General features: G+C 44.6%; 2 protein-coding genes across 10 annotated transcripts in view; both read left to right on the forward strand.

The window, feature by feature from the left end:
- DHTKD1 (dehydrogenase E1 and transketolase domain containing 1) overlaps positions 1-7835 on the forward strand; it is a 55661-nt gene extending 47826 nt beyond the window's left edge. For 2 of the 4 annotated variants that reach the window (XM_064369068.1, XM_064369069.1), the window contains exons 16-18: positions 841-959; positions 2272-2357; positions 5426-7835. In XM_064369068.1, the coding sequence (XP_064225138.1) occupies positions 841-959; positions 2272-2357; positions 5426-5468 (248 nt within the window). In that variant the 3' untranslated portion in view covers positions 5469-7835. The remainder of the gene's footprint in view (positions 1-840; positions 960-2271; positions 2358-5425) is intronic. The other 2 variants (XM_064369070.1, XM_064369071.1) reach the window with 1 other exon arrangement.
- A 4376-nt stretch (positions 7836-12211) lies between these two features.
- The window catches only part of SEC61A2 (SEC61 translocon subunit alpha 2), a 54150-nt gene continuing 43356 nt past the window's right edge, over positions 12212-23005 (forward strand). For 5 of the 6 annotated variants that reach the window (XR_002478534.2, XM_021670626.2, XM_021670627.2 and 2 more), the window contains exons 1-3: positions 12212-12328; positions 15529-15596; positions 18426-18491. Coding sequence is in view for 4 of the 6 variants with exons in the window: in XM_021670626.2 (XP_021526301.1) it covers positions 12322-12328; positions 15529-15596; positions 18426-18491 (141 nt within the window). In the remaining 2 variants the exon portion in view is untranslated. Of the gene's footprint in view, positions 12329-15509; positions 15597-18425; positions 18492-23005 lie in introns of those variants that run through there. The other variant, XM_064369007.1, reaches the window with a different exon arrangement.

Below are 23005 nucleotides of genomic sequence, written 5' to 3' on the forward strand. Positions count from 1 at the left end.
CAAGATGAATGAAAACACATTCACAGGCCAGGCACAGTGACTTACGTTTGTAGTCCTAGCACTTTGGGAGGTCCAGGCAGAAGTTTCATTTGAGGCTAGGAGTTGGAGATCAGCCAGAGCAACATAGCAAGACCCTGTCTCCACAAAAAATAAGAGAAATTAGCCAGGGGTGGTAGCACATGCCTGTAGTGCTAGCCTACTGAAGAGGTTGAGGTGGAAAGATTGCTTGAGCCCAGCAGTTCAAGACTGCAGTGAGCCGTGATCATACCACTGCACTCCAGCCTGGGTGACAGAATGAGACCCATTCTCTCAAAGACATTTTTTTAATTACAAAAGAAAATTAGCCCAGGAACAGTGGCTCATGCCTGTGCCAGCACTTTGGGAGGCTGAGGCAGGTGGAGCACTTGAGCTCAGGAGTTCAAGACCAGCCTGGGCCATGTGGCAAAACCTCTTTTCTACAAAAAGAAAAAAAAAAGAAAAATTAGCCATGTGTGCCAGTAGTCCCAGCTATTTGGGAGGCTGTGGTGGGAGGATCACTTGAGCCCAGGAGATTGAGGCTGCAGTGAGCTGTAATTACACCACTGCACTCTAGCCAGGGTGACAAAATGAGACCTTGTCTCAAAAAATAATATTAAAGAGGTTTACAGAAAAATCTGTTGGCAAGTGTTTATAGCAGCTTTATTCGCAATTAGCCCAAACCAGAAACAGCCAAAACGTCCTTCAACCAGTGAATGAATAAACAATTAGTAACACATCCATATAACGTGCTACTCAGCAATAGAAAGGAGTGAACCATTGCTGTGCACAACAGCATGAGTCATTCACAAACGCATCTTACAGCTCCAGGAGCCAGACCCTGCAGACTGCATGACTTCACTGATGTGACATTATGGAAAGGGATAGAGAAAAGATCAGTGATGTTCAGTGATGGGGATGAGAGCTGCAGTCGACTACGAAAGGTCAGGCTGAGGAAATTCTGGGGGTGGGGTGGACAGAACTGCTCTCTATTGTGTTTGAGGTGGTGGATACATAACTGTATTTGCCAGGAAAAGAGACGAGCAACGCTCTGCCATGTTGGAAAAGCATGTATTTGAGTGAGTTTGAATATATGGAGAGAAATCTCTCTAAGCTTATCTCTATATATTTCCCTTCCTTTTTTGGTGGACAGATGCTCCTCAGCTTATGATGAGGCTACATCCCAATAAATGCATCGTAAGTTGAAAATACTGTTAAGTTGAAAATACAGGCTGGGTGCAGTGGCTCACACCTGTAATCCCAGCACTTTGGGAGGCTAAGGCAGGTGGATCACCCGAGGTCGGGAGTTTGAGACCAGTCTCACCAATGTGGTGAAACCCTATGGCTACTAAAAGTACAAATATTAGCCAAGCATGGTGGTGTGCACCTGTAGTTCCAGCTGCTTTGGAGACTGAGGCAGGAGAATTGCTTGAACCTGGGAGACGGATGTTGCAGCAAGCCGAGACTGTGCCACTCCATTCCAGCCTGGGTGACAGAGCCAGACCCTGTCTCAAAAAAAAAGAAAATGTGGTCCATATACACTAGGGAATACTATGCAGCCATAAAAAGGAATGAGATCATGTCTTTTGCAGGGACAGGGATGGAGTTGGAGGCCATTATCCTTCACAAACTAATGCAGGATCAGAAAATCAAATACTGCATGTTCTCACTTATAAGTGGGAGCTGAATGATGAGAACACATGGATACAAGGAGGGGAACATCACACAGTGGGGCCTGTCCGAGGGTCACGGGAGAGGAAGGAGAGCATCGGGAAGAATAGTGAATGGATGCTGGGCTTGATGCCTAGGTGATGGGGTGATCTGTGCAGCAGACCATCGTGGCACACATTTACCTAGGTAACAGAGCTGCACATCCTACACATGTATCCCTGAACTTAAAATAAAAAAAAGAATGCATTGACTGTACCTAACCTACCCATCACAGCTTAGCCTAGCCTGCCTTAAACATGCTCAGAACACTCACATTAGCTTACAGTTAGGCATAATAATTTAACACAAAATTTATTACATTTTATAGTGAAGTATTAGATATTTCAAATAATTTATCAGATTTATTGTACTGAAAGTGAAAAACAGAATTGTTGTATGAGTACCTGAAGTACAGTTTCTAGTGAATGTGAATTGCTTTCACACCATTTTAAAGTTGAAAAATCCATCATAGGTGGAATCATAGTAAATTGGGGACCGACTGCATGTGTCTACCTGAGGTGCTGAAATGAATTTCTTCTCTCGTAGATCATATTTGGAGTCAGGAGGAACCTCAGAACATGGGTCCATGGTCTTTTGTTTCTCCGAGGTTTGAAAAGCAGCTGGCCTGCAAGGTAATCACATTTTTTCTCTGGGAGTGTTTTGTGTGCATGTTTTTCTTGGAGTGTCAACAAATGGGTTTATTCCCTATTGCCAGTTCAATTCTTTAAAGATAAACCAAAATATAAAATCTAGTTTTAGGCTGTCCTGCAGAAGAAAATGTTGAGTGTTTATGGGGACATATATATATATATATATGCACGTTTCTTTTTTTTTTTTTTTCTGAGACAGAGTCTTGCTTTGTCACCCAAGCTGGAGTGCAATGGCATGATCTCAGCCCCCTGCAAACTCTACCTCCCAAGTTCAATCGATTCTACTGCCTCAGCCTCCCCAGTAGCTAGGATTACAGGCACCCGCCATCATGCTTGGCTAATTTTTTATATTTTTGTAGAGACTGGGTTTCACCATGTTGGCCAGGCTGCTCTCGAACTCCTGACCTCAGGTGATTTGCCCACCTCGGCCTCCCAAAGTGCTGGGATTACAGATGTGAGCCACCATGCATGGCCTACGTGTTTCTTTTTTTTTGAGACAGAGTTTCGCTCTTGTTACCCAGGCTGGAGTGCAATGGTGCAATCTTGGCTCACCACAACCTCCGCCTCCTGGGTTCAGGTAATTCTCCTGCCTCAGCCTCCTGAGTAGCTGGGATTACAGGCACGCGCCACCGTGCCCAGCTAATTTTTTGTATTTTTAGTAGAGACGGGGTTTCACCGTGTTGACCAGGGTGGTCTCGATCTCTTGACCTCGTGATCCACCCGCCTCTGACTCCCAAAGTGCTGGGATTACAGGCGTGAGCCACCGTGCCCGGCACCTTTTGGCTCTCCATCCCACTACCTCAGCATGTCTTATCTAAGCCTTGGTCAAGTCGGGGGACGAGCAGACTTGTTTTACAGTGTGGGACTGGATACACCCGATAACGCTCATTCCAAGCCCATTGTATTAGTTTGTTCTCACATTGCTGTAAAGAAATACCTGAGGCCGGTGGGGTGGCTCATGCCTGTAATCCCAGCACTTTGGGAGGCCAAGGCAGGTGGATCACCTGCGGTCAGGAGTTTGAGACCAGCCTAGCCTATGTGGTAAAATCCCTCTCTACCAAAAGTACAAAATTTAGCCAGGTGCGGTGTTGGGTGCCTATAATCCCAACTACTCTGGAGGCTGAGGCAGGAGAATCCCTTGAACCCATCAGGTGGAGGTTGCTATGAACTGAGATCACGCCACTGCACTTCAGCCTGGGCGACAGAGTGACACTCTATCTCAAAAAAACACAAAACCTAAGACTGGGTAATTTCTAAGAAAAGAGGTTTATTGGGCTGGGCGCGGTGGCTCACACCTGTAATCCAAGCACTTTGGAGGCCAAGGCGGGTGGATCACCTGAGGTCGGGAGTTCAAGACCAGCCTGACCAACATGGTGAAACCCTGTCTTAGAAAAAAAAAAAAAAAGAAAAGAGATTTATTGGGCTCACGGTTCTGCAGGCTGTACAGGAAGCATGGCATCTTCTTTTTCTGGGGAGGCCTCAGGAAGCTTCCAATCATGGCAGAAGGCAAGCGGGGAGCAGGCGTGTTACGTGGTGAAAGCAGGAGCAACGGAGGGTTGGAAAGCGATGCCACATACCTTTAAATGACCAGATCTCATGAGAACTCACTCATGATCACAAGGACAGCGCCAAGGGGATGGTGCTAAAACATTTATGAGAAACCCAACCCCATGATCCAATCACCTCCTAGCAGGCCCTACCTCTAACATTAGGGATTATAATTCCACGTGAGATTTGGTGGGAACACAGATCGATATCATATCATCCATCTGCGCAGCTGGGCTTCTTCACATCAAAGCTGGTATACTTCTTGCCTGGGCATAGTAGCTCATGCCTGTAATCTCAGTACTTTGGGAGGCCAAGGCAGGAGGATCACTTGAGCCCAGGAGTTCAAGACCAGCCTGAGCAACACAGCAAGACCCTGTCTCAAAAAAAGAAACAAAAAAGAAAAAAAAAAAAACACTGTTATACTTCTTGATTTTTTTTTTTATTCTGTTAGTAGGTAAGTAGACCTATCTACCTTGTCATTTAGGAGGCTAGATTGTTCTTTAGAAAGTGAAAACCAATTATACTTGTGTATATATTTCTATCCTGCTTAGATTAGAACTCAGTTCACTCATTTGATACCAGTTTGCTAGGCTCAAATCATTTTTCTTGTAAATAGTTCTAATTAAATAAACTCTACAGTTAGAATCAACTAATAGTTACTTGAGAATAGGACAAATTATGGCTGGGCACAGTGGCTCATGCCTGTAATCCCAGCACTTTGGGAGGCCGAAGTTGGGTGGATTACGAGGTCAGGAGATTGATACCATCCTGGCCAACATGCGGAAACCCCGTCTCTACTAAAATACCAAAAATTAGCCAGGTGTGGTAGCACGCGCCGGTAGTCCCAGCTACTCAGGAGTCTGAGGCAGCGGAATTGCTTGAACCCAGGTGGCAGAGGTTGCAGTGAGCCGAGATAGAGCCACTGAACTCCAGCCTGGCGACAGAGCAAGACTCTGTCTCAAAAAAAAAAAGAATAGGACAAATTCAAGAACATGTGTCATCTTGCCTGGCATTCCATTAGTTGTTAGTGGTGACGTATTTCCCTCCAATCTATTTTTTTTTTTTTTTTGGAGACAAAGTCTGGCTCTGTTGCTTAGGCTGGAGTGCAGTGGCACGATCTCAGCTCGCTGCAACCTCTGCTTCCGGGGTTCAAGTGATTCTCATGTCTCCACCTCCTGAGTAGCTGGGATTACAGGCGCACACCACCACGCCTGGCTAATTGTTGTATTTTTTGTAGAGACGAGGTTTTTCCATGCTGGCCAGCTGGTCTCGAACTCCTGGCCTCAAGTGATATGCCTACATTGGCCTCCCAAAGCACTGGGGTGACAGGCATTGAGCCACGGAGCCCTGTCCCTTTAATCTATTCTGTATAACTCATTATTTGAAAGAGATGATTTATGTTTAAACAAGCTAAGAGAATTACATGCACCATTTTGGTAGAACTAAGCAGAGCTCTGATCTGGTCAAAATGTCATTTTATTTCTTCTCTGCTGCACTTATAGCTCCATCTGGTGGGCCGGCCCCCTTTGCCAGTACCCGCTGTAGGAATTGGCACAGTTCACTTGCAGCAGCATGAAGAGATCCTCGCCAAGACCTTCGCTTGATAATGACTTTTGAAGAAACATGATTTGTCTTTAAGAAAACTGCTAGTTGCAGTGGCTCCTGCCTGTAATTCCAGCACTTTGGGAGTCTAAGGCAGGTGGATTACCTGAGGTCATGAGTTCGAGACCAGCATGGCCAACACAGTAAAACCCCATCTCTACTAAAAATATAATAAATAGCTGGGTGTAGTGGCAGGTGCCTGTGATCCCAGCTTCTCAGGAGGCTGAGGCAGGAGAATTGCTTGAACCCGGGAGGCGGAGATTGCAGTTAGCTGAGATCATGCCATTGCACTCCAACCTGGGTGACAGAGCAAGACTGTCTCAAAAAAAAAAAAAAAAATGGCCATTAAAAGAGAGGCCTCCTTCCTCAGCTCTCTCCCGCTCTGTTGGGTAATATGAAAAGACTGTACTCCTGTAAGATGTTGGGATTGATATACATGATTTAATCTGAAATAGGTGTAACAACCAGGGGAACTGGTTATGAATACATGAATGCAACCAGCAAATTTATCCTTGAAAGTGTAATAGCAGAAATAGAAAAAAAAAAAAAAAACAATAACAAAAAAAAAGTGTGGTGGCTGGATGCAGTGGCTCACACCTGCAATCCCAGCACTTTGGGAGGCCACGGTGGGTGGATCACCTGAGGTCAGGAATTCAAGACCAGCCTGGCCAACATGGCAAAACCCTGTTTCTACTAAAAATACAAAAATTAGCCGGGTGCGGTGGTGTGCACCTGTAGTCCCAGCTACTTGAGAGGCTGAGGCAGGAGAATTGCTTGAACCTGGGAGGCAGAGGTTGCAGTGAGCCGAGATGGTGCCAGTGCACTCCAGCCTGGGCGACAGAGTGAGACTCCGTCTCAAAAAATATAAAGAAAAGTATGATAGTGTTATAGATTGGTTAGCTCTGAGTGAGCTGGAAAACTAGGTCATTATCTAGATTATTTCAGACTTGACCCTAATTGACCATGTATGACCAGGAAACCCTTCTGAGGTTACAGCTCCGTGGAGGCGACTTCAACACTGCCTCTTGGCTTGTTTGATGCATGTCACTTTCATTAATTTTCCCTCTCCTTTTTAAAAGTCCTTTGGCAGTACTACTATTTTCGTTTTATGTAATCTCTGCTGCTGCTTTCCAGCCACCGTATAAAGTATCTCCCCCAACACTAGCAATTCTCAGTCCCATTAAATACAAATCTCTGGGTGGATGATCTTCTAGTACTATATTTTTAAATTAAGGAGTTTTAGTTATAATGAAATTGATTCGTGCCTATTTTACCATAAACTTTTTTTCTTTTGAATTGTTCTTGCAGTGATATCTTACTATTTTTAACTGACTTGGGTGTCAGATGGGGATTTCAGCCCTTGGTTAATCAGAATTGCCTCTACAAGTCCCTGCTGCATTATGTTTATTTGTGGTGTTTAAAGAACACTTCCTGGCTTGATGCCATGGCTCACTCTTGTAATCCCAGCACTTTGGGAGACCGAGGTCAGGTGGATCATTTGAGGTTAGGAGTTTCAGACCACCCTGGCCAACATAGCGAAACTCCATCTCTACCAAAAATATATAAATTAGCTGGTCAGGGTGGTGCATGCCTGTAATCCCAGCTACTTGGGAGCCTAAGGCAGGAGAATGGCTTGAACCTGGGAGGCGAAGGTTGCAGTGAGCTGAGATCCCACCACTGCAGTCCAGACTGCGCAACAGAGCAAGGCTCCATCTCAAAAAATAATAAGAAAGGAAGAAAGAATTCTTCTTTAACAGAGGGACCTTCCTAACGCCAGGTGCTTGGGGATTTCTTAGAGATCACCAGCTGACTTCCTCACTGTGAAATGAAAGCAAATGCTGGAAGCTGAAGTAAACAGCAAACCATGTATGGCTTCACCGGACTCAGTGCTGGGCAGCCTCTACCGCCTACTGTTCTTGTGTCATGACGCTTCTTCTCTGAAGTGGTGCGGGGAGTACCAGGGGACTGCGCAAGCCCAGCCCTCTCTACTTTTACCAGCAATGGATCATGTCTTCCGGAATCAATGTGCATATAGGTTGTTCAAGCCACAGCGGTAGATTTATGATTCACATCTGAAATGTGTGCCTTGGTCATTAAAATTTCTCTTGTATTCATATCCCTTTTCTTCCCATATACCTCAATGCATTCTTCCTTTGTCAAGTCTTATAAATCATGTAATTTAGCACCGCTCATATAAATCAGTAAAATCACAAAGATCTGTTTAATGAAAACGATGACCAATGTTGTATTTTTTAACAAGAAAAAAAATGAAAAATAAAAAAAATAAAAGCATATCATCATTTTTTTTCATCAGGGCTTCTGGATTTCTTGAATGAAAAGATTTCAAAAGTCTAAGCACAAAAATGAGATGGAAGATTGGATCTTTTTAAGAGGTTAGTTTAGGCTACGCATGGTGGCTCATGCCTGTAATCATAGCATTGTGGGAGGCCAAGCGGGGCGGATCACCTGAGGTCAGACGTGCGACACCATTCTGACTAACATGGCGAAAACCCAACTCTTACTAAAAATACAAAAATTAGCAGGGCATGGTGGTGCATGCTTGTAATCCCAGCTCCTCAGGAGTCTGAGGCAGGGGAATCGTTTGAACCTGGGAGGCAGAGGTTGTAGTGAACCAAGATCACACCACTGCACTCTAGCCTGGGTGACAGAGCAGGATTCCGTCTCAAAAAATAAAAATAAGGCCTGGCGTGGTGGTTCACACCTGTAATCCCAGCACTTTGGGAGGCCGAGGCGGGTGGATCACAAGGTCAGGAGTTTGAGACCAGCCTGGCCAATATGGTAAAACCCCATCTCTATTAAAAATACAAAAATTGGCCAGGCATGGCGGCTCCTGCCTGTAATCCCAGTTGGAAAGCCGAGGCAGGTGGATTACCCAAGCTTGAGAGTTTGAGACCAGCCTGACCAACATGGAGAAACCCCATCTGAAATAAAAATGCAAAATTAGCTGGGTGTGGTAGCACATGCCTGTAGTCCCAGCTACTCGGGAGGCTGAGGCGGGATAATCACTTGAACCGGGAAGTGGAGGTTGCAGTGAGCCAAGATCATGCCACTGTACTCCAGTCTGGGCAACAGAGCGAGACTATATCTCAAAAATAAATAAATAAATAAATAAATAAATAAAAATAAGGGACAGTTGCGGTGGCTCATACCTGTGATCCCAGCACTTTGGGCGGCCAAGGCAGATCATGAGGTCAGGAGTTCGAGGTGAAACCCTGTCCCTGCCAAAACCAGAAATTAGTTGGGCATGGTGGCACATGCCTGTAATCCCGGCAACTCAGGAAGCTGAGGTAGGAGAATCACTGGAGCCTGGGAGGCAGAGGTTGCAGTGAGTCGAGATCGAGCCACTGCACTCCAGCCTGGGCGACAGGTGGAGACCACCTCAAAAATTAAAAAAAACCCAGTAAAATAAAAGATTATTTTAGATCTTTCCAAATTTCTAATTTTCAACCTCACAGCCTGTTCATGATTTCTTTTTTTTTTTTTTTTTTGAGACAGAGTTTCGCTCTTGTTACCCAGGCTGGAGTGCAATGGCACGATCTCGGCTCACCACAACCTCCGCCTCCTGGGTTCAGGCAATTCTCCTGCCTCAGCCTCCTGAGTAGCTGGGATTACAGGCACGCGCCACCATGCCCAGCTAATTTTTTGTATTTTTAGTAGAGACGGGGTTTCACCATGTTGACCAGGATGGTCTCGATATCTTGACCTCACGATCCACCCGCCTCGGCCTCCCAAAGTGCTGGGATTACAGGCGTGAGCCACCGCGCCCGGCCCTTCATGATTTCTTTTTATGTCTTCTCTAACTCGAGCCATGAAATGTGTCTTCTGTTATCTTAACCTTTCTACTCTCAATCACTACTGCAACATGGATCAGCACTTTAAATTACCATGCAGGGAGGGACCATTTGAAGAATTCCAAATCAAATACTCATTACTTTTTATCTCTTAAAAATTTAGTAGGCCAGGCTAAGTCATTCATGCCTGTAATCCCAGCACTTTGGGAGGCAGAGGTGGGCGGGTCACCTAAGGTCAGGAGTTCCAGACCAGCATGGCCAACCTGGTGAAACCCTGTTTCTACTAAAAATACAAAAATTAGCTGGGTGTGATGGCACGTGCCTGTAATCCTAGCTACTTGGGAGGCTGAGGCAGGACAATCGCTTGAACCTGGGAGGCGGAGGTTGCAGTCAGCCGAGATCACACCATTGCACTCCAGCTTGGGTAACAAGAGTGAAACTCCCTCTCAAAAATAAAAATAAACAGTGCACAGTGGCTCATGCTTCAAATCCCAGCTCTTTGGGATGCTGAGGAAGGTAGGTCTCTTGAGCCGGGGAGGCGTAGGTTGCAATGAGCCGATATAGCACCACTTTACTCTAGCCAGGATGACAGAGTGAGACCCTGTCTGAAGAAAAATTAAAAATAAAAAATGTATTAAAGTTATATTTTTTCAGTGTTGTGTCCCTGTTTTCTTTGACTTATATGAACCAAACATTAGAAATGACTCTATAAGAGTAAAATGGTATTTCATCAATAAATACTTTATTGGACACCTATTCCCTATGTGCCATTTTTATGGACTTTAGAAATACATAGAACTCGAAGATCAAATGGGTGGCCCACTGTCCTCAATGGGCTAACACTCTATTTGAGAAAACAAAGCATTTTATACATAGAGACATTTTCTTATTGGATGTGCTAAAACCATGAAAGATGAAGGTAGAGTGAGAGCCCTGATGGATGTAGATTAGGTGGCACATTGTAGTTAAAACAAGGAAAAGTCTTGGGTGGCATGTAGTGGTAGAAAGAATGGTGGGGGGTCGGGCACAGTGGCTCATGCCTGTAATCCCAGCACTTTGGGAGGCCGAGTCAGGCAGTTCACTTGAGGTCAGGAGTTCAAGACCAGCCTGGCCAACTTGGTGAAACCCTGTCTCTACTAAAAATACAAAAATCAGCCAGGTGAGGTGGCATGCGCCTGTAATCTCAGCTACTCAGGAGGCTGAGGAAGGAGAATGGCTTGAACCTGAGAGACAGAGGTTGCAGTGAGCTGAGATTGGCCACTCAGCTCACTGCAACCTCTGTCCATCCCAGCGACAGAGTGAGACTCCATCTCAAAAAGAAAAAAAAAAAGAATAGTGGAAGGGTTATTCACAAAGTTTATCCAGAGTATCAAAACTCTTTCCCAGGCTCTTACTTGAAACATGGAACTATCCCAGAAATAGGCACTAAAAGAGGCACAAGACAGGCTTCACCTTCTGTGATATTTTCAATTTAGTGCATCTCCCCTACCCCTAACTCCCCCACTGCTGGAATGCAGTGGTGTGATTTCAGCTCACTGCAACCTCTGCCTGCAGGGCTCAAGTCATCCTCCTGAGGCCTCCTGACAAGCTGGGACAACAGGTGCAAGCCACCATGCCTGGCTAATTTTTGTTTTTCTTTACCTTTTGTAGAGACATGGTCTCACTGTGTTGCCCAGGCTGGAATTTAGTGCATCTTTATTGAAAGGGTATTGCATTCATGAAATTAGCTCGTAATTTAGTGTCAAAACTGCACTTTAGTCAATCATTTTGTAGGATAGTGTACATGGTAGAAAATGTAAGAATGCGCACTCTATCTAGAAGTTTACTGCATAGCAGGGGAGATTAGGCAAGTGTAAAAATGACTACTACAGGCCGGGTTAGGTGGCTCACGCCTATAAATCCCAGCACTTTGGGAGGCCGAGGTGGGCGGATTACCTGAGGTCAGGAGTTTGAGACCAGCCTGGCTAACATAGGGAAACACTGTCTCTCCTAAAAATCCAAAAATTAGCTGGGCAAGGTGGCCTGTGCCTGTAATCCCAGCTACTCGGGAGGCTGAGGCAGGAGAATCCGCTTGAACTCAGGAGGCAGAGGTTGCAGCGAGCCAAGATCACGCCATTGCACTCCAGCCTGGGTGACAGAGTGAGACTTTGTCTCAAAAAAAAAATACAAAGTAGAATGAGGTAAGGATGAATTAACAGGATGGGAGATTATGATTGCGCCACTGCACTCCATTCCAGCCTGAGCCAGAGCAAGACTGGCTCTTAAAAAAAAGAGAATAGTGGCTTCAGGAAAACTGTTCAACGGTAGGAGGCTTACGATCCTGATCTCTGTATTTTGGAGAAGATGGAGGAGCCCAGCTTAAGTCGAGACGGGAGCGTTCATAGCTTCTAACTATATACAACGACGTGTCACAAATTTTTACAAACTTCCAAGAGATAATGATAAGAATGAAGCAAAATAAGATTGGTTCGGTCCCGTCCGCTCTCAGCGGCTCAGCCCCAGGCTTCGGGGTCAGAACTGTGAGCTCCGCGCTCCTCGGGCGGCTCCGGGATCGTGGCCTCCCCGAAGGGTGCCCAGGAGGTCTGGGTCAGCTGTGGCGCGCGAGGAAACGGCAGCTTCTCCACACTGAGTCACGAAAGCCTGTCGGCTACGAGGTGCAGGAACACTCTGCCCCTGCGCGGCTCCAGCTCCCCACAGCTGCCCGCCCAAGCTCCGCCCCCAGGAGTGCTAGCCCCGCCTCCCTACGCCCGAGCTCGCCCTGTCGCAGCGCCTGCGGTTACCATGGCAACGTGGCGGACGTCGGCCAACGGCCGGTCTGGGGGCGGGGCTGGGCCAGGCTGGCGCGCGGGTCACGTGGTGCGGGGCGGAGCCTGCGCGGGGCTGGCAGGAGCACGTCAGTAGCCGGCACCGAGGCCCGAGCCGCGGGAGCCGAGCGAAGGCATCGCAGAGGCGGCGGTTCCCCCCGGGCCTCCCCAGCAGCCGCCATGGGCAGTGAGTAGCGGAGGCTGGAGCGGGGCTGTGGCCGGGAACGCAGGCCCCGCCTGGGCTGCGGGCGGTGCGGCCGGCGCGCTCTCAGGGTCGTGCGGGCCGGGGATGCGCGGGCCGTTCCGGGCCGCTGTGGAGGGCGCGGGCCAGGGGCCTCCGCCGAGGCTCCCCCGGGCGTGCGAGGCCTTGCCCAGCGGGTACCGGGACCCGGAGGCCCGGAGTTTGCGCTCGCTAGAGGGCGAGGATGGCGGTGGGAGGCCATTGGTTTTTGGGGGCAGGGAGTTAGGGCAGCGGGTGAACCTGGACCACTTTTTAATTTTTCAGAAATTAAATTAAACAAATCCCGTAGTTTTATTTCCCCATCATCCTTCCTTGGCATGTTGCGTTGAATAAAGCTCCCCTAACTTGTTCAATTAAAAAAAAAGTGATGCCTGGCGTGTGTTTTAGGGGAGGAAAGGAGTGCATTGGTAGCACAGCATTTTCCCTAAACTGTTCATTCTGTAGCGCTTACTGAACACTGTAAGGTTGTATAGCCTTAGGGACAAGGCCTTATGTTATAGGAATGCATTTCAGGGCCCTCCCCTAACACTCAACCCCGCATATGTGCACATAGCTGCTTGCATGACTGTGAAGATGTTCGTTGGATGAATGGGTCACGCATACCCAAGCAGGGCATCCATTAGCCAACTAGTGGACATTTGGGGGAAAATCAGAACGGGAGTAGGAGAGACCCTTGGCAAAATTCTGCATCACAGGGATAAACGGGGCAGCCAGCAGCTCTGCTTGAACGTGAATACCGTTTACAGATGATCATAAAATGTCAAGGAATCTGAGACAGTAGCTTGGATTGAGGTGGGAGGAAAAAGGGTTGGAGAGGTTCTAGGAACTCTCCTGATATGATTGATACTTGTTTTGCGTTAGCGATGCATGCTTTCATAATTCATATTTACTTTCCAGATAGTCCGGAATATTAGGTTGCTGCAAGAGTAATTCCGGTTTTCAGTTACTTTTCAAAAACCGCAGTTACTTTTTTCACCAACCTAATAGTACTTAGGTAGCAAACATCCGCTCATGAAAATTAGTGAATTCTTCTGTAAAACATCAGTGACTGGCAGGGCGCAGTGGCTCACGCTTGTAATCCCAGCACTTTGGAAGGCCGAGGAAGGTGGATCACCCGAGGTCAGGAGTTCGAAACCAGCCTGGCCAACATGGTGAAACTCCGTCTGTACTTAAAATATAAAAATTAACTGGGCGTGGTGGTGGGCGCCTGTAATCCCAGCTCCTCGGGAGGCTGAGGCAGGAGAATCGCTTGAACCCAGGAGGCGGAGGTTGCAGTGAGCCGAGATCGTGCCACTGCCCTCCAGCCTGAACGACAGAGCGAAACTCCCATCTCAGAAGAAAAACAAACATCAGTGACTGCCATCATTTGTATACTTTTTTAAAAAAGATAATATAGTCAACTTTAGGCTAACTGTGGAAATGTAATCACATCAGCTTTAAGACAGTTTTGGGATGTTAATATACAGAATCCAGGTTTTTTGTTTGTTTGTTTGTTTGTTTTTGAGTGGGAATTTTGCTCTTGTTGCCCAGGCTGGAGTGCAATGGTGCGATCTCAGCTTATGGCAGCCTCTGCCCCCCAGCTTCAAGCAATTCTCCTGCCTTAGCCTCCCAAGTAGTTGGGACTACAGGTGCCCACCACCATACCTGGTCAAACTGGTCTTGAACTCCTGAACACAGGAGATCTGCCCACCTCAGCCTCCCAAAGTGTTAGGATTACAGGCGTGAGCCACTGCGCCTGGCCCAGAATCCAGTGTCTGTAGGGGAGGAAGAGCCGAAGAGCCTAACTAATAGCTAGCTGTGGCTTGTCTTTCTCCACATTGCAGACCCTTTGGCAAAGGACAGAAACTTGAGAGATTGTCATCTTCACTCTCCAGTTCTCCAGCAGGGCTTGACTTAAGCCATCCCAGAAGATGGTGTCTATCCTTAAAGAACCTTGCTTTATCTTACCTTTATTACTATAAGAGTAGTCTGGGAAAACAATACTTTCTGATGAAATGTAATTGTAAATTATCTGGGCTGATTATTTTACATAAGCAAGTACTCTGGCGTTACCTGGGAGAGGCAATGAAATGTGAAGCAGAGATTACATACTTTAAAAAGTTAACTATAGGCTGGCTGGGTGCCATGGGTTCAACTTCTCTAACATACTAGGCTTCTACCCAGCCACAATCCATTGTTCATCTCCTCACTCAAGCCTACACACAAGTCAAAATCTGGCTTCACTTTTACTAGACCTAATGTGATTAGAAAAGTCTATGCCAAAAACAGTTTCATAAACCCAAATTTCAACCTCTATCATGACATCAACTCAGAAAGGCCTAGTCAAAGTCCTGTAGTCTCAGTACTTTGGGAGGCTGAGGTGGGAGGATCATTTGAGGTAAGGAGTTTCAGACCAGCCTGGCCACCATGGTGAAATCCCATGTCTAGTGAAAATACAAAAATTAGCTGGGAGTGGTAGTGGACACCTGTAATCCCAGCTATTAGGGAGGCTGAGGCAGGAGAATCGATTGAACATGGGAGGCAGAGGTTGCGGCAAGCTGAGATCATGCCACTGTACTCCAGCCTGGGCAACACGCAAGACTCCGTCTCAAAAAAAAAAAAAAAAGTTAACTATAGGAGGTGATTCTGTGATTTTTTGTGACTTACACATTTCGGTATCTTTCAGTTGTTTAAGTCAGTTCTGCAGATTAAGCCTATTTCCTGTTGTACTTCCTGAGTGTACAAGGTACCCTCCTGTCTTCCTCGTCTGATACCTGTTTTCTTCTGTCATGCATTGTCTCATGGGTACCACAGTAGAGTGCATTTGCTCTCTTTGGACGTCGTGATGCCCTTTGAACCACTCCCTTTCTGTATGTATAAAATGATTGGATACAAGTGTGAGGACGCAAAGTTCTGGAAAAAGGATGCTTGGATGTCTTTGTTCCTACTGACTAGTCATCAAACCATTTGGGCTTTTTTGTACCTTTAATTCTATCTCTTCCTTTATATATCATTTGAAATGGAGAGCAGTATGATTATTTAATTTTGGGCTGTAAGGTTGGGGTGAATTGCTGGCGAAAGAGAATATTTGTGTTTGATTCTCTAGAAAGATACATCTTTTTTTAACTTTATAATAATAGGGACATTTATTCTTTTTCTTTTTACAGTCAAGTTTTTAGAAGTTATCAAACCTTTCTGTGCAGTTCTACCAGAAATTCAGAAACCGGAAAGGAAAGTAAGTATAATATTTTAATAATACAGAGGGTAGCTCAAGGACTTACCCTACTAAACCAGCAAGGTTCATTTCCCTTCTTCAGTCCTTCTCTGTTGGTAATTGGCAAACTGTTGCTGCTCATCCTCGTGGCAAGAGGCACAGAGTGAATAAAACTAATATAAACCTGTTTAAATCTAGATAGGTTATCTCATGCTTTCAGAAATGACTGTTCTTTAATTTGTGGCATTTCCAAACTAAGTGTTTCTTTGGCCTGTGTGTTAGTGAAGACAGTATTCTCCTGTCTGCAGTGATCCTGTATAATTCCCGTAGTGTAAGGCGTATATTGTCCTTGCTAATGATGTGACTACTGGGCTAGAAATAACCCAGTCTGCTGGATAGGTTTTGATGAGTACAGCTGTTTTATGTAAATGAATTGCGTTTGTGCATATATGTATACCTCCCATTTCTTGATTCATTCATTGGAGAGAAAATGACAGGAATGCATTCAGAAGATAATTGTGACTGGGTCAAATCATTCTTCCATCATTGCAGACTTTTAGAGTTAAGGTATTTTAATTCTGGAAATATTATTAATCCAGATTGGCCAATTTCTAGAAATTCTTTATACTTTCAGTTTCTCATCAAACTAATAGGAATAGGGACGTAGAGATAGGTAAAAACATTTTAAACTTACTATTTTATTTAGAGGTTTTTTTTTAGGTTCACACAAGAAAAAAAGAATAGAGGTTTTTTTTTTTTCATTGCTTTGAGATTGTAAAAATAGTTGTTCCATTTACATTTAAGGCATCTTGAGAAACCCTTGCTTTGCGGTCTGTAAAATATTCATGTGCCACTATCATAGGCAGGTCTACCTTTGCACAGTGCAGTGTTTACTGAATCACATGCACATTGGATCTGTTTTGCTTTGCCTCCTTTTCAGTTTCATTTAACACCATACAATGCAGATGAGAACTGCCTGTATTTAAATTACCTTTTTTATGAAAAGTAAAGAAACTTGTATTCAGGAAGTTCAGCAGTTTGTTGTACCTGCTACTAAGGTGAAAGGGACATTTAAAGAGAAATCTACCTAAGACAGTACTTCAGAAAGGGACATTTAAGAGTGAATAATTCCATGTCAAGATGGGGGACGTTAATTGCATTTTCATGTGGATTTGTGCTTTAAATTTGCTGTTTCAAAAACCAAACACTGCCTGTTCTTACTCATAAGTGGGAGCTGAGCAATGAGAACACATGGACATAGGGAAGGGAACATCACACACCAGGGTCTGTCGAGGGGTAGGGAGAAAGTGGAGGGACAGCATTAGGACAAATATCTAATGCAGGTGGAGCTTGAAGCCTAGATGACAAGTTGGTAGGTGCAGCAAACCACCATGGCACATGCATATCTATGTAACAAACCTGCACCTTCAGCACATGTATCCCAGAACTTAAGTTAAAAAATATGCATATAAAATCAAAATATTTCAGGTAAAAATTTTGAAGTGAAAGAGAAACTGAAAAATCTAGATTTCAAAATTCTTTCCTCTTAAAAAAAGATTTAAAAAATATAAATATAAGAAAGTTTAATTTTTAGAACTTGTTTCTTTCTCTTTTTAAATTTGTATAATTTAAGTAGCCCAAGGGCAGTTTTGTTACATGGATGTATTGTGTAGTGGTGTTAGTGTATCCATCACCCAGATAACGTACGTGGTACCCATGAAGTGATTTCTCATTATCCATCTCTTGCTGCCACCCTGTGCCCTTTGAATTTCCATCCAGTGACTATCATTCCACACCCTATGTCCATATGGACTCATTGTTTAGCTCCAACTTTTTTTTTTTTTTGAGACAGAGTCTCGCTCCGTCGCCAGGCGCCAGACTGGTGTGCAGTGGCGCAATCTCGGCTCACTTCAACCTCCGCCTCCTGGGTTCAAGCAATTCTCCTGCCTCAGCCTTCTGAGTAGCTGGGATTACAGGCGCACGCCACCACGCCCAGCTAATTTTTGTATTTTTAGTAGAGATGGGGTTTCAGCATGTTGGCCAGGATGGTCTCGATCTCCTGACCTTGTGATCCGCCTACCTCGGCCTCCCAAAGTGCTGGGATTACAGGTGTGAGCCACCGCGCCCAGCCTAGCTCCCACTTTTAAGTGAAAACCCAGTGTTTGATTTTTTCTGCTTCTGAGTTGTTTCACTGAAGATAACCTCCTCCAGTTCCATCCATGTTGCTGTCAGGGACATGATTTCATTCCTTTCATGGCTCAAAAGTATTTCTTTTTGCGGGGGGACGGAGTTTTGCTCTTGTCACCCAGGCTGGAGTTCAGTGGCGCAGTCTCAGCTCACCACAACCTTCACCTCCTGGGTTCAAGCGATTCTCCTGCCTCGGCCTCCGGGAGTAGCTAGGATTATAGGCATATGCCACTACACTCAGCTAATTTTGTATTTTTAGTAGAGATGGGGGTTTCTCCATGTTGATCGGGCTGGTTTTGAACTCCTGACCTCAGGTGATCCACCTACCTCAACCCCCCAAAGTGCTGGGATTATAGGCATGAGCCACTGTGTCTGGCCTGTATTTCATTATTTATATATAGCATATCTTTATCCAGTCATCAAGAAGAATGTGTACGTGTGTGTGTGTGTGTGTGTGTGTGTGTGTGTGTATGTATGAGAGAGGATGGAATGTCTATTAAACTTTGTACCTAATAAACCAAAATGCTTGCTCTATAACACATATGGACATTTCCAGCTTCTGATAATTAGGACCCAAAGAAGAACCTAAAAAATCCTGCCCCCCCCCCAAAAATGTGCTGTTTCTTGGTTTCAATTGATCATTCTTTATATTTTGTTGTTCAGATCCAGTTTAGAGAGAAGGTTCTATGGACTGCAATAACGCTCTTCATTTTCTTAGTATGTTGTCAGGTATGTAACTCCGCTATTAAATAAATGTCGCTGCCATTGTTCTAAGGTCTTGATGGTTAGAATTTGAGAACATTTTTTTTTGTTAAAATAATAAATATATTAGTTCAACATCTCATCATCCATCTCTCGATAATAATGCTCAGTATATATTGAGTATTACTATCCTTTTTACTTTTTATTATTAATTTTTTTTTCAGATGGAGTCTTGCTCTGACCCAAGCTAGATTCAGAGACATGATCTCTGCTCACCGAACTTCTGTCTCCTGGGTTCAATTGATTCTTCTGCCTCAGTCTCCTAAGTAGCTGGGACTATAGGCGCCTGCTGCCACGCCTGGCTAATTTTTGTATTTCTATTTTATTTTATTTTATTTTATTTTTGAGATGGAATTTCACATTGTCATCCAGGCTGGAGTGCAGTGGTGCAATCTGGGCTCACTGCATCCCTTTCTCCCTGGTTCAAGTGATTTTTCTACCTCAGCCTTCCAAATAGCTGGGATTACAGGTACATGCCACCATGCTGGGCTAATTTTTATATTTTTAGTAGAGGGGTTTCACTATGTTGGCCAGGCTGGTCTTGAACTCCTGACCTCAAGTTATCCACCTGCCTTGGCTTCCCAGAGTTCTGGAATTATAGGCATGAGCCAGTGTGCCCAGCTGAAATTTTTTTTTTTTTTTTTTGAGACGGAGTTTCACTCTTGTTACCCAGGCTGGAGTGCAATGGCGCGATCTCGGCTCACCGCAACCTCTGCCCCCTGGGTTCAAGCAATTCTCCTGCCTCAGCATCCCGAGTAGCTGGGACTACAGGCACGTGCCACCATGCCCAGCTAATTTTTGTATTTTTAGTAGAGACGGGGTTTCACCTTGTTGACCAGGATGATCTTGATCTCTTGCTCATGATCCACCCGCCTCGGCCTCCCAAAGTGCTGGGATTATAGGCGTGAGCCACTGCGCCCGGCCCGAAATTTTTTTTTTCAACCTCCCCATCTACCTGCCCCAGCTGAAATTTTGTAGTTTTAGTAGAGATGGAGTCTTGCTGTGTTGGTCAAGCTTTTCTTGAACTCCTGATCTTAGGCGATCTGCCTACCTCAGCCTCCCAGATTGCTGGGATTACAGGCATGAGCCATCACACCCAGCCTGTTATGCTTTTTATCTGAGAATTTTTTGTTTTCAAATAGAGACGAGGTCTCTCTCGGTTGCCCAGGCTGGTCTCCAACTCCTAGGCTCAAGTGATCCTCCTGCCTCAGCCTCCCTAGTAGCTAGGACTGCAGGTGTGCACCACCATGCCTGGTGAATTTTTAAATTTTTTTGCAGAGAAAGGGTCACACAAAAATAGAATCTTGTGGTTGTACTATGTTTAAAAATTACTAAAATTCAATGATAGTTTTTTTTTTTTTTTGAGACAAGATCTCACTCTGTCACCCAGGCTGGAGTGATCACTTTAGCCTCGACTTTCCCAAGCCCAGATGATCATCCCACCTCAGCCTTCTGACTAGCTGGGACTATAGGCACAAGCCACCACGCCCAGTTAATATTTTTTGTATTTTTCATACAGATGGGTTTTACCATGTTGCCCAGGCTGGTCTCGAATTCCTGGGTTCAAGCCATCTGCCTACCTCTGTCTCCTAAAGTGCTGGGATTACAGGCATGAGCCACCATACCCTGCCCAATGATACTTTCAAATAAAATTTTGCAGACATATTAAGTTCACAGTGTGAGGATAAAATGTGACCTGGCTATGTCTTAGGGTTGTTGTAAAGATTAAGTAAGATAATTTAGGTCAAGATGGCTGGGTACAGTGGCTGATGCCTGTAATCCCAGCGCTTTGGGAGGCCAGGGAGGGTGGATCACTTGACTTCAGGAATTGAGGCAAGCCTGGCCAACGTGGTGAAACCCCGACTCTCCTAAAAATACAAAAATTAGCTGGGCATGGTGGCATGCACATGTAATCCCAGCTACTCAGGAGACTGAGGCAGGAGAATCACTTGAACCCGGGAGGTGTGTTGCAGTGAGCCGAGATCACACCACTGCACTCCAGCCTGGGTAACAGCAAGATGCCGTCTCTAACAACACAACACAACACAACACAACACAACACAACAAAACAAATAATTTATTTTAGATCAATTTAGATCAAAGTTTTTTGAGGAGTTCGAAAAGCTGTTTAAATACATGTAAGAACTTTTAAAAAATTATATTAGGAAGCAGAACAGATTAGGTACATAATCTGGAGAAAAGCTAACTATATTTTCTTTCTGAAGGATGAAATGATCTGATCGTTAAAGTACTTTAACTACAGTTTGCTTTAGATTTGTTTTAAATGGTCAGGGAGAGGAGTTTGAAAAAACACAGAAAAATACAAAGAAAAAGAAAATAGTCATTCATATTCCTACCATCTACTTTTAGCATCTTAGAAACTCCTCTCCCCATCATTAAAAAAAAAGTCAACCTCATGGAGGTATAATATATATACAATAAAGTACACCTGTTTTTAGGCGTACATTTTGAAGAGTTTTGACAAATTTCTACACCCACGTTAACTACAACCTGTGTGGAGGTAGAAGATTTCTGTCACCCTCAAAGTTCGCTATAACTTTTCTCAGTGAATCTCCATAGGCCGCCACTGATCTACATTCTGTTATTCTAATTTGATTTGTTTTTTCTAGAGCTTCATATAAATGGACTCATATAGTAGTATTCTTTAATGTCTGATTTCATCATAGTATTTTTGAAATTTATCCATATGATTGTTACAGCAGTAACTCATTCCTTTTTATTTTTGAGTACTGTTCTGATATATGAATTTATCACAGTTCATTCATTGACTTGTTGACATTTGGGTTGTTTCCAGATTTTGGCTACAACAAGTAAATTTGCTGTGAACATTCATGTATAAGTCTTTCTGTGGACATTTTTTTCTTGGATGAAATGGATGAATACTTAGAAGTACAGTTGTTGGTTTATTTTTTATTTTTTAAATAGAGATATAGTCACAGTCTGTCGCCCAGGCTCACTGCAACCTCTGCCTTCCAGCTTCAAGTGATTCTCCTGTCTCAGCCTCCCAAGTAGCTGGGATTACAGGCGCATGCTACTGTGCCCAGCTAATTTTTGTATTTTTGGTAGAGCTGGGGTTTCACTGTGTTGACCAGGCTGGTCTCAAAATCCTGACCTCAAGTGATCTGCCCACCTCAACCTCCCAAAGTGCTGGGATTACAGGCGTGAGCCACTGTGCCCAGCCTCACATGTTTCATGTAATAAATTAATTTATGCATCTTAGGGTTACATTATTTCTTCTCTAATACATTTATATTGTTTCCAAACTGTTTCTTTTCATCTTTCTCATGCTTAGGCAGCTCTCCCTAGTGTGGGAGATTATTCTCTTTCTTCTGAATCTCAAACAGGTTCTAGCTAGTTTTCCTGAGGGAGTGGTGGGAGGTGAGATAAACTGAGATAAGTACAGTGATGCTGCCTGGGCTCTGCTCTGTCTTCACTTAAAAAATTATTTTATTTAATTGGTATGTAACTGATGTATATATTTTCAGTGTACATATGATAATCGAATGTATTTGTATGATTATTAAATGCATTTATATAATGTATAAAGATCCAATCAGGGTAATGAGGATATCCATCACCTTAAATATTTGTCTTTTCTTTATGCTAGAAACATTTGACTTATTCCCTTCTAGCTGTTTTTTGTTTGTTTGTTTGTTTGTTTGAAACGGAGTCTGAGCTCTGTCGCTCAGGCTGGAGTGCGGTGGTGCGATCTCGGCTCACTGCAACCTCCGCCTCCCAGGTTCAAGTGATTCTTGTGCCCCAGCCTTCCAAGTAGCTGTGTTTGCAGGCGCATGCCACCACACCCGGCTAATTTTTTGAGTTTTTAGTAGAGATGGGGTTTTGCCATGTTGGCCAGGTTGGTCTTGAACTCCTGAGCTCAAGTGATCCACCTGCCTCTGCCTCCCAAAGTGCTGAGATTACAGGTGTGAGCCACCGTGCCCAGTCCCTTGTAGGTATTTAAAGATATACAGTACTTCTTGGATTTTTGTTAACTGTCTTGAGAAGCTTTCCACCATCTAACTGAGGGGGAATGTCTTTCATTCTAGGCTCCAGATTGCTGCCCTGTAGTGGGGAATAATTTTTCGTTCCCAATTCAGTGTGGCCCATTATGCTTCACTTCCATCAGAGAGGCTCAGTTCCGTTGCTGTCTTCTCTTTCATCCATTTCTTCCCAGCTGCTGTTTTTACTGCCTCTTAGCCAGAGGAGGGAACAAGATAAGAATATCTGTGCGTTTTACTTCCTGCAGATTTGGAACATTGGTGGGAGGTCTGAGATCCTGTCAGCTTCCCGTTGTGAGGGTCAGGAGCGGCTCTAGTGCTGAGTCTCCTTCCTCCTCAGCTGTCTGGAGTTTTTCCCCCAGGACCACCAGGGTTTTAAGTTTACAATCCCTTTTCTTATTTGGCTGCTTCACAGAATTTTTTCTTTCCAAAGCTTTTTTTCATTCTTGGTAGCTTTTACTA

Source organism: Aotus nancymaae, unplaced genomic scaffold, assembly GCF_030222135.1.
Source record: "Aotus nancymaae isolate 86718 unplaced genomic scaffold, 86718_ANA_hifiasm-v0.15.2.pri h1tg000083l, whole genome shotgun sequence".
Taxonomy (NCBI): Eukaryota; Metazoa; Chordata; class Mammalia; order Primates; family Aotidae; genus Aotus; species Aotus nancymaae.